Below are 12,178 nucleotides of genomic sequence, written 5' to 3'. Positions count from 1 at the left end.
ATAGAACTTGCAACAAGCTATGAATTGATGCATCAATCAAGATTGGGTGTTAATAGAGTAACAAATGTGGTTTTAGGATGTAGAAGAACTTGTGTGAATTAATGAGAGTTAATGCTTCTATATCGGAAGGGAATAGAGGTTGGGGTATAGAAGATGTTTCGAGGATGAAAACAACTATCGTAAAAGATAATTTGTGTAGTTGGATGAGAACAGGAGAATATTTATAGAATGGAAAATGACAGCAAATAAACAGCTCAAGGATTCATTTGCAATCATGGAGCAAATTCTTTGAAGTAACTTGAGTTTGAGTCCAAGAATCCACAAATTGAGAGAGGTCATTTAAAGGGAACTTCTTCCTCTTTTGTTTTTTTTTTAAATAAGATGAATATTTAGGGTTTAATTTCAATCACATCTTCATTTTTTTTTAACTACTTGCTTATTTAAAAAATTAAATGTTGAACAATAAAAAAAATGAAGCTTCTTTGATTTTGAAATTTCTATACGTTTTATTATTATTTTTAGATCATGTGACTTGAAAAGTTTTAATAAAACAAATATTTACTACTGTTTTTTACATTTTTAGATTTATCAAAATTGATTAATGTTATACATATTTATTTATTTCTTCTTAATTTTCATAGATTCATTTTATTTTGCTAAAAAATTTGAAAAAAAAAAAAGGAGACATTTTCACTAAACTTTTCTCCCGGAGCGGCCCACAGTAAAGTCCTTTGTTTTGCGTACAAATTAAGAAGCGACATGGTTGACTTTTAATTTTATTTATGGAAAAAGATAATCTAGTGTTGTTTTGTACAAAAGTCAACATCTAATGAGCTCTGGGTTTAGAAGAGTCTATGCATAATTCTGGCTCAGTTCAAATTTTAAATATTTAATTATGCTGATTAATTATAAAAGTGTTGACTTGTTTCGATCCCTTAATTAAGGCATCAGTTTGAGAAACTGAACTTGAAGCTGAAGAAAAGAAAATGAATTGATTTCTTCAATTAACCTCAATCCGCTGTGGTTAAATTAATTTCCCATAAAAAAAAACATAGTTCCATGTATCTTTCCAATGCTTAGCTTACAAGGGAATTGTTAGGGAAGACATTCCTTGAACATTTCCATATTCCATTAATGGTCGTCCCTTGCATTTGACAAGTTTGGTACATTAAATATTTCTCATCAAAATACTTCTTTAAATTTCTAGGTATGTAAGCAATGAGTTTTTCTAAAGTACAATTGACGGTGAGCAAATGTAATCATGCAATTTCAAAATATGGTGGTAAAAGGCGAATACTTTCACCTCCAGTGTCCTCGCCATCTCGTCCCAGAGACAATACGAAGGAGGCAAATCACGGATGGTTACTAGCCTTTGGAAATCTGATGATGATTTTATCATTCTATTCCATTGCTCTCGGTGGGGCGGTCAACCAATCAAATTCTTTCGTCCAGCGTTTCTATGCTGGTTGTTATCATTTTCTCTCAAAGAAAACTTTTGTTGCAAAATTACAGTTTCCTCAGAATTACTCAACTTAAGAGACTTGAAACATGAAGTCCATTTGGTACTCTAAATCTACGGTATCAAGCTGTTTGATATGATAAAGGGAGTTTTTAAACTACCTGGAGATCTTGTCTCCTCATCTCCATTCAAGCTTCGGACCTGGCACTTCATTGAACCTCAAAGATAATAGCAGCTCCAGCAACCTAGTGCATCAAGAGGCTTATATAAGTAGTTTATATTACAGAAAAGGTGGCGACTAGCGATAAAATTGATTCATTTGACTCGTGCACTAGCAAAGTGCTTGTGCTCACACTGATTGGTAAGCAAAATATGCACAAACAACTCAAAGTTACTCATGAACATAAGCATCTACATAATGACCAAATATATCATATTAAGCCCAAGAAAGACATCAAACATATTTATGGAACTGGTAACACATCCATAACAGAAAAAATAACTAGTAGTAAACAAATAAGCTAGGTAAGTACCTAGAAAACAAAGACTTCCCCAAGAAGGTCTACAGCTGACTGAACAAAGGTACACCCAAGTTTTTCAAAGGATGCATTTCAAGTTTGATTTTTGTCCAAAGGTACACCCAAGTTTTATTTTTCCCAAAAAAGCATATTTGATTTCAATTTTACCCCTTTGAGGATTATTAACTTTTCATCTTCTCTTTACTCTTTGCATATAACATTTAATCTCTTCTTTTTCATTTAAAATTAATTTAAACTTTAACCAACATTATAAATTTTTTTATTTTTTTATTTTTAAAAATTTAATAAAAAAATAATAAAACATAAAAGAAAATTAATAACACACCAAAATTATTTTTTTCCTATTTTTAATATCTTCTATTAAATATCTAATTATAAGAATAATAGAATAAAACTAATTTTATTAATAAAAATAAAAATTATTTTATATTGGTTTTCAGAAAGTAGCACTTTAGCTCAAGTACTAACATCATTAGTACTGATTTTTGAAGACAAGCATCATAGTATCATGACAATTTCAAATTATTTTTAACATAGTTGAGAGGGCTATAGAACAATAAATGAGCACTTATTTGGACTCAAATTTACCTAATAAATACATATAGGAGTTGGAATGAGTCCAACCAAAACTAAAATCTTGAAGTAAGATAGAAGAAGAGAGTATGTAGAGGGGAGATATAGTGAGAAATTCTGGTCCTTAATCTCTTACAAGAAGTTATAGATGTTAGGGCTGCAAGGTTAAAAAAAAAAGTCTCATATTGAAAACATATAAGAAAAATGATGAGATTATAAAAAAAAAAAAAAAGATCTCTATTGGTATGATATCTTTTAGGTAAAGACCAAAAATAAAAATTATGAGGGCGTAAGTCCAAAGTGAAGAATATCATGTCATTGTGGAGATATCAAATTACTTTAGTCCTAACAATTGGTATTATAGCCTAGACTACCAAAAGGTTTAACCGTCAACTATGTACAAAAGTTATGGTCTAATCGAGTCATGTGAGTATAATCTTGACCTTAAACAAAGAAAGTGGGGATTCCAGTGTCTGAATCAAGAGGACCAGCCACCAAGTATGAAGTCCTGGTTGGACCGAGAGATAGGAAGATCCAATGGATCAAAGATCGGACATCAAGCGAATATACTTCTCGCTTGAGGGGGGAGCCCTTGGTGTGAAAATGGACAATAGACTTCGGATATTATCCAAAGTAATAAGTAGATAATTATAGAAGTAGATACACGTGAAGTAAAAGAGTCGGTTTATTATTTCGTCAAAAAAGTATCGAAGTCTTTAGCCAGATCAAAATTGATTCAAAATTAGACCAATTTCGAAGTAAAAAAGGCTCTATTACTTCATCGATGTTGTAATAGTACCAAAGTAGTTGATCGTATATGACTTCATATGTTACATTCATTAACAAAATAAAATATGCATATGATTTCATAATTTTTTTATTATGGTCTAGTAAATATTTAATTTTACTTAAACTTAATTTGGCTTAGTAAAAGTATTTTTTTGTTATGTTATGTTATGTCATCATAGTGTAGACGTAAAAGAGCGTATTTTACTCGAACAAAATTTAAATTTAGTAAAGTAATTTATACGAATAACTTTACAAATTTAATCAGTAGCAAAGTAAATATTTTCTTTAATCATACCACTATTTAAATTTGTTGAAGCGTTTTGTATTATGTTACTCCACCATTTATTAGTAGTGTCGAAGTAATTGACCATATTTTACTAGAATATAATTTTAATTGATAAAATAAAGTATATTTCACAATATTTTACTACAACATAATATTTTTTACCACTAAAATTAAATAAATATAGCATAAATATCTATCAAATACAACTTAATAGTGTATTCATAAAAGACATATTTAATCAATTTCATCCAAAAATCTTTATATCCATAAATCTCTAAATACAATTTAAAATTTATATCATAGTCTACACTTAAATACACATACAAATAGATAAATTCATTCTATCTACTTCTTACTTTATCATACTGAGATTAATTGTAATACTATTTATTTTTTTGATATTGTAAATTGAAATATTAACAAAGTTTGAGGGTTAATAGAAAATGACTCAATATTTTATAAAGAAAATATTTCATTAAAAAGAAAAGAAATTTACATTCCTTTACAAATTATGGTTATGCATCCAAGACTAATTATTAGTTTTCAACTGAGCTAAAATAGAATTCAGATTGAGTAAGTAATTTACACCGTATGAATAACAAAAGCACTTGAATTTCATAATTAATTATCTTGATTTGGAAAATTGCATTTGAGAAGTATAAGTAGGTACAACTATCAAAAATTCACTTCTTTCACATCTTGAATTTTATATTTTAATTATCTCGATCTGTAAAAAAATAGAAGGGAGAAAAACATGGATGCCAACATAAGAAAAAGTTTATTAGTCCTATTCACATCTTTCATCCATAACACTGGAAAAAAAAAATGAATAGACATGCATATATATGTACCAAAAAAATATTTAGGCATCTATTCTATAATAAATCCATTTGAGAACAATCTGTATAGTTAACATAAGGAACAAAAAAAAATAAGGTAAACAAGTAGCAAGAAAACATTTCAAAGGAAAGGAGCTCGAACTAGAATTTAGAAAAGCAGTACATTTAAAAGCTAGAGAAGATAGGGTAACAAATTCAAGTGAACAAAATAAAAAAAAAAAATAGAACTAAAACTAAGGATAGTAAGAAGCCTCAAGGATAGTATAAGCTTTACCTTCCAAACAAAATCAAGGTAAATATGGGCAAAATGTAAAAGTTTGAATGGATCTAGTGATGGGAAAAAAAAAATATAAATGTCCAATTGAAACTTATAATCTTGTTCTCAAAGTTCTACTAGATTATAGTTCTCAAAAAAATATAACCTTGTTCTCAAAATTGGAACTCTATGTTATTTATATCCTTGTTCTCAAAGTTTTGCTAGATACAGGGGCGGATCCAGAGAGAAATTTTAACGAGGGCTAACAGAATATCTTTTGTAACATAAAAAATATATTTAATAACAAAAAGTTCAATTTAACATCACAAAAAGATAAAATACTAAATTAATAAATTGCAATTAGACTATTGCTTATTGAAGTATTGGTTAACACTTTGTGACATATTAGGTGATCGTTGGATAAGAAAGAGGAGGTAACTGCATCCTGCGGCTTTTCATCTTTTGAAAACGTTGCAATATTTGCTCATTTTCAATTGTTGAAAAGATATCTTTCTCGATGTATACGACTAGACTGTCATTCATCCACTCGTCTCCCATTCTGTTACGTAAATCAGTCTTTATCGTCTTCATCGCAGAAAATACTCTTTCAACAGAAGCGGTCGCAACTGGTAAAGCTAATGTCATCTCAATCAGACGATAAACCAATGGATAAGCTTGATTTTTTTGAGTTTCAACAATTTTCTGAGCAAAACTTCCCAAATCTTCAATTCCAAAAAAATTTGGATCCTGTTGTATATTATGAATGAAATTCTGAAATTGTTGTTCAATAACTATACAATCATTTGTTGAGAAGTCCTCAGGATATAAATCACAAAGTCGAACGAGTTTCTGAACATTGAATTCAGAAAAAGAATTCCTTGGATGAAGACATGCTATACAACTAAGCAATTCTGTGCCAACTTCTAAAAAACGAGTATTCATCTCTTGTATAACTGAATCAACAACCTAACATTATAATTCACAAAAAAAATAATTAATAAGTAAAAAAACTAGGATCGATGAAAATAATAATAATAATATTTTTTAAAAAATAATACCTGATAGAAAATCTCCACACGATAATAATGCAAATTGGTGATGACTTGCCTTCTACGTCTACTACGACCACCAATCATACAATTGTCTTTCATCTCCGGCACTGGGATCTCATTCAACTCACAAAATGTGTTGACTTTATCTATAATTGTATGCCATCCGTCTTCCCTAAATATTTGAAATTGATCTTTCACACTCTCAATCAAGCTTATGGCTTGGACAATATTTTGATCCTTTTGTTGTAACACAAGTGACAACTCATTTGTCATTCCCAATATCATCTTCATCAAGTGCAACATGAAAACAAACTCATAATTCTCCATTTTCTGAATCAAACTTTTGGCAAACCCTCTACTATCAAAAGAACTAGAATCATCACAAATATTCTCCAACACTTGAATCACTGAAGGCCACATAGATAATAGACGACCCAATGTCAAGTAGTGTGATCCCCAACGAGTGTCTCCTGGCCTTACTAAATTAGTTTCTTGATTTTTGCCACTGCATGTACTAATGTCTCCACCCTCCAACATTACAACAATCCTATTATGTTCAATTTGCCTAAGTTGATCTCTCCTTTTACATGATGCTCCCGTTGTGTTAACAATCATAGTGACATAGTTAAAAAACTCACTCGCATTGAGATTACTCTTGGCAACAACAATAATAACTAACTGCAATTGGTGAGAAAAACAATGAATATAACTTGCATATGGATTTTCTTGTAAAATGAGAGATTTCAATCCATTGAATTCACCCCGCATATTTGAAGCTCCATCATATCCTTGACCTCTCAGTCTAGATAATGATAATCCATGTTTCGCAAATAAAGCATCGATAGCATCCTTCAAAGAACGAGAGCTAGTGTCAGATACATGTACAATTGCAAGGAATCGTTCAATCACCTGTCCTCTTTTGTTCACATATCTCAAAACAACTCTCATTTGCTCCTTCACTGAAATGTCTCGAGATTCATCAACCATTAAGGAGAAAACATTGTTTCCAATATCTTCGATTATGGAAAGTGTGATCTCAGAGGCACAAGCACGCGTAAGGTCTTTTTGAATTGCTGGAGAAATCATTTGATTGTTTCCGGGAGCATTTTGATTAACAACCTTTGAAACTTCCTCATTTCGTTGATTGTACCATTGAAGCAATTCAAGAAAGTTTCCTCTATTTAAAGAATTACTTGACTCATCATGTCCACGGAAAGACAGTCCTTGCTTTAAAAGAAATCGCCTAACATCCAACATTGCTGTTAAACGGATGCGATAAGAAACCTCTATATCTCGCCCATGTGCTCGTAATATATTTGAAACACTATGTCTTTGATCTTGAAAAGATTCGACCTGTACTCTAGCATGATTGTGACAACTATCTACGGCACCATTATGCAAATTAAATCTTTCTAAAGCATTTTTCCAATTAATAAATCCATTTTTTACAAAGGCATCCTCTTTATATCGACCTCCTTTATTTGATGGTTTAAAAAGATAACACCATAAGCAAAACGCCGCATCTTTTGATATGCTATATTCTAACCATGTATATATTTTATACCAACTATCTTGGAAACTCCTTTCTTGATTACCAAAAGATCTTTTTGGATACATATGCCCAATTGGTTGGCAGGGCCCCCTAGTCAAGTACTCTCTCGGACTTGATCTCGAATAGAAATATCAAACTCTTCAATTGATTTTCGTAATCCAGGATCACTAACAATATCATTTAAATCTAATTCCACATGAGATTGAATTTCCACAACTTTATTAATATTAGGATCATTGGAAGAACCCTCACGAAAACGTTTAGGTTTAAAAAACCTCTCCATAATCTACATAAATAAATAATTAAAAATAAAGTCATGTATATGATGTAACTAAATTAATATTCACAAATCACAACTAATTTAAACCCTAAACTTTTTAATTTAAATTGAAATAAAAAAGTAAAAAAAATAATAAGAAAGGTAAAAAAAAATAACCTTGAATTCACAAATTATGTGAATGACGTGAGCCCACCTATGTTGTAAATCAAGAGTAAGACAGATCCTTTACTTGTACTTGCTGGAAGAGCCAAATAATAACCTTCTGATCCCGGACAAAATGCACAGAGTCCTGCAATGAAATTAACAAGTTTTAATCTTAATCTAAATAATTGTTAGGATCAAATCACAATAGTACTCATTTTCAACAGACAACAGGGTAGTATTTTTTGGATTTCAGTAAGTTAAGAAAAACATTAATCAAATCAACAGCAGCTTGCAGCTGTTGACCTGCTGCAGTGGATGGGCGACGCCGCGGTGGACAGGCGGGCCGGGGCCGCGGGCGGCCGACAGACTGGTCGGCGATGCCACGATGGACCGGCAGACGACGGAATCAACATTCAACACTACACAAGAAAACAAAATAAAAGTAGAGAAAAAACCTTAGAGGGAGGCGGCAGATCGTGAACCTAGTGGGCGGTAGGGCAGCTGCTGGCTGCTGCAGTCAGCGGGCGCCGCCGGGCGGAGCAGTGGGCGGCGGACCGGTGGGTGTCGGACTGGTGGGCGGTGGACCGGCGAACATAGGACGACATAATGAAGCGTCGAAGCGTCGATTCGCCGACTGCTGAGGCGGAGTCGAGATTCGCGATCGCGAAGAGGGAGAAATTGCAATTGACGAACTGACGGCAAAAAAAAAAACATGACCTATTGGGCATTTGGACTTGGGCTTGGGCTTGGGCTTGGGCTTGGGCTGCAAAGGCCTATAAATTTTATTAAAAAAAAAAAACAAGATGAAAACGTCGCTGCTTCATTTTTTGTCCAGTGGTTGTCGGCTTCTCACGCCGCCGCCGGACACAGAACAAGTGTGACTCCTCTTTAGCTCTTTCTCCGGCAAATCTTGGCGAGGGCTTCAGCCCCCTCCAGCCCTCGCCTAGATCCGCCCCTGGCTAGATAGAAACTTATTATAAGTCTGCATTAGGGCGGCTAGAAGAAATGAATAGTTTGAAAAGAAAGCTAGCTAAATCTCTTACTTTTACTTAGCAAAGATAATCAAATTAATTAAACAATTAAAATAAACGACATAAAATAAAGAGACTGAGAAATTTTACTTGGTTTACAATCGAAGAGCTTGCTAATTCAAGACAGTTGAAAGCTTACTAAAGATCTCCTTCGTTGAAGGCGGAGAAATCTTTTACACACTTTAAAAACTCATAAATAGCTAGGAAATTGGATACAGTAATTGATGAATAACTCCTAGCTCTAAGGAGTTTGTTATAGCCTTCTGGAAAAAGTTACCATTGCTTGGAGACTCCTCCAAAACCATCCAAGTGCCTCTAACGTGGATAAAGTTTTATCCACATTCTCATGGTCAGCCAACAACTCTGATTGATTGGAGGCCCCTTCAATGTCATTGGAGGCACCTCCGCACCTTTGCTTGAGGCGCCTTCGAGTTTCCTCGAGGCACCCTCGTGCCTTTTCATCCAAAGTGCCTCAGACACCTTTGAGGTGCCTTTTCGCCTTTAATGGACAACTCTAACCCTGGCACCCTCAATCACAAGTGAAGCACCTTGAGTCTTCAAGCTTCTTTGTTCCCGCTCACTTGGGTAATGCTCCGATTGTCCAAAATTGAGTTCACCTGAACTCAACTCCAACCTTCTCCTCGAGAAGACTTCCTCCCAAGTTTCTCATTCCTCGAAAATTGTGCACATCTTTCTTGTCCACTGGTATAGTATTTCACATCATCTAATTTTTCGGATGCATCGAACCCGTCGACTCGCTTTTCGTATATTCTTTTCGCTAGCTGCGTCTTTCGCTTGACTTCTTGTGTTCCTATATTCTTACACACTCAGACATAAGGCATCAAAACCACAAGACCTAACTTAATTTGGTTGACCATATCAAAACTAACCTGATCCAATAGAGATTATTGATTACCACGTAACCAGCGACTTACTACTACTGAGAACAAGGATATAAATAATAGAATAGTCATCTTATTGCTTTGTGGTATGAGTTTCCACACTTTCCAAAATCAGCATGATATGCACATTAATGTGTTACATAACTAACTAATAAATTGTGAAACAGAAAGTCTAAACAAAAGTGGAAATTTCAACACGAATTTAACCAATAAATTAGAAATAAAATTATGAAGTAGAAATAAAAGCAGACTAATCCAATTGCAGTTGATGTATTAAATAACTATTAATTCAACTTGGGCATGAGTATCCAACATCGAAACAGATCTAAGTGTTAAACATAGCCATAAGAGTCCAAAAACACTCTTTTATCACCATACTTACCATTAGTGCTTCTAAATTATCTTAACCACCACCTTAAATAAGTTGTACCATATCTTTACATTTGTTTTCTTTACTCGAAATAAGGCAGCAAATTACTAAGTAGAGTAGGATGGAGAACACCAATAAAAACTTCATTTTCATATTTGGGTATTCCATTTCGTCCTCTATTTCAAGGTCAAATTTAAATTCTAGAATATTCGAGTGTTAGCATGTACAAAAATAAAGTAACACAAGCATGTAGCTTGTATAACAATGATTGATAAAAAAAAGAAAGGCATGGTGAATAGTATCTTTTACTAGTGCAGTCATCTCTTACTTCCTTTATTTCATTCTTTAGTTTACTGATTTTGGGAGCTCTAATCAATATGTTTGTTATGTCTGTCGTGATTACTTAACTCTTTAATCCACCAAAATTAAGAATGAGAAATCTTAGTATATAATAATGTGATAAAAAAATGTATTAACAAAAAGATACATCTATGAAGTAATTGTCTAGCAAAGTTAGGGAAAATGTGTAATAATAAGCAAGTGAAGGAAAATATAGGATGTATATAGTTTCACTTGTTCCTATGAATCAAGATATCAAAGAACATAAATTCACTGGGAACCATTAGAGCATCCACATTGGCATTAACGTGAACGCGTTAATGCCAATATGTTGTTTTTTTATTTTTTTAATTTGTATGTATTAATGCGTTCAAGGAATTGAACGTGTTAATGTTACAGTACTACGTTGGTATTAATGCTTCAAGTATTAATGTCAATATGGATGCTCTTAGATATTACTACATGTAACACTGAAAAGAGGAAACAAAGTATAAGCATAGAAAATACGTTCTAGTTACAATTAAAAAAAAAAAGTCAGACGAGACCAACCTAGTGGCTCTACCTCACGCTCGCACACATATGTCCGCATTCCACCTCACAGATAGATCTTAAATCATAATACAATGCTGGTGAAGTGCTCCAAAAGTAAAGAAGGTGACAGTTTGAGGAAATTCAGAGAAGGAAAAAAAAGTTCTGAGAAAGAAAAAGGAGGAAAGAAGATTAGGGATTTAGAAAGAAGAAGATTACCTATGGATTTGGATTCTTTATCCTCAGAAATCTTCATCATGCTTGAGAATGACCCTAACAAACTCACCCACCTCTGCCCTTCTGTTCGCTCTTGATTTCCATCCTCCTCCATGTTCCCATGCACATTGGGCTGCTGTGAGGTAGGAGTGGGATTCATGATGCCATATGCGGAAGGAATAAGCTTGGTATCAAAAGACGCATGATCAAAACTCATTGATAGATGATTTGAATTTTTGTAATGAGATGGAAGTGCGGAGTGTGTAGAAGGTAGATGATGGTCTCTTTTCTTGCTCACTCAAGCTCCTCCTCTCTATAAAGCCTAGATCGTCCTCTCTCATTTGCAAAATCTGATACCCTGAGATGTAACACTAATTAGAACTTGAGCGGGCTTGCTAGCACGACCTCTTCGACACTTAAATTAGTCACCGGTGAGAGAAGAAGAATAAAAAAGTGAAGAAAACCGAATAATAAGGAGAGTTGGGTGGAGAAGAGTCACCTGTAATTGCAAGAATAAGATGACCACATGCCTCTATCACACCCCCATTTCACTCTTTATATAACCTTCTGGAAGGGAATCTTCATGTAGTCCGTTAATTATCTGTTTGAGAAATGATTAGAGGACCAAATCCTACAACTATCACTTGGTTCTTCGTTCATCGATCTCCATGTATTGTTAATCAGAAACTTCAAAGCCTCTAATGCTCGACAGAACTTGATAATATTGCTTGTCAGAATTTAATAATATTATTTGATAGAATAGATTGATTTCTATAACATTGTAACTTTGTTTTATTGTAGCTGATATTATAGTATATAAGAGCGTGAGTGTTCGGGAGACTAATATGATATATTGTAGCACCACTGTAGCTATTGTAGCAGTGCTCTACTGTAGCATTTGGGTACTTGGATTGCTCAGAGAAACAATTATATTTAGAAACACTATAGCAAACTATAGCTACTATAGCAGTGTTGTATTGTAACATTTTGGACACTTGGATTGCTGGGAGAAAAAGGATTTCC

The 12,178-nt window shown here is 33.4% G+C and overlaps 1 protein-coding gene across 1 annotated transcript; it reads right to left on the bottom strand.

Annotated features, from left to right (window-relative positions):
* Nucleotides 1-5,146: 5,146 nt before the first annotated feature.
* Nucleotides 5,147-11,315, bottom strand: LOC121991629 (zinc finger MYM-type protein 1-like). The gene is made up of 7 exons (XM_042545612.1): nt 11,159-11,315; nt 8,073-8,188; nt 7,861-7,914; nt 7,448-7,631; nt 6,956-7,268; nt 5,800-6,892; nt 5,147-5,707 (listed from the first exon to the last, which is right to left on the bottom strand). Exons 1-7 carry the CDS (start codon nt 11,313-11,315, stop codon nt 5,147-5,149), a joined length of 2,478 nt encoding a protein of 825 aa, XP_042401546.1.
* Between the last annotated feature and the right edge of the window lie 863 nt (nt 11,316-12,178).

Source organism: Zingiber officinale, chromosome 6B (assembly GCF_018446385.1).
Source record: "Zingiber officinale cultivar Zhangliang chromosome 6B, Zo_v1.1, whole genome shotgun sequence".
Taxonomy (NCBI): Eukaryota; Viridiplantae; Streptophyta; class Magnoliopsida; order Zingiberales; family Zingiberaceae; genus Zingiber; species Zingiber officinale.
This window is presented reverse-complemented; position numbering and strand designations above follow the sequence as displayed.

Coding starts and splice junctions, on each gene's coding strand:
- LOC121991629 (XM_042545612.1), bottom strand. CDS start 11,315: ATGAATCCCACTCCTACCTCACAGCAGCCCAATGTGCATGGGAACATG. Junction 6,893..6,955: donor AATAGAGGAAACTTTCTTGA/ATTGCTTCAATG, acceptor TCAAAATGCTCC/CGGAAACAATCAAATGATTT. Junction 5,708..5,799: donor GTGTGGAGATTTTCTATCAG/GTATTATTTTTT, acceptor TTATAATGTTAG/GTTGTTGATTCAGTTATACA.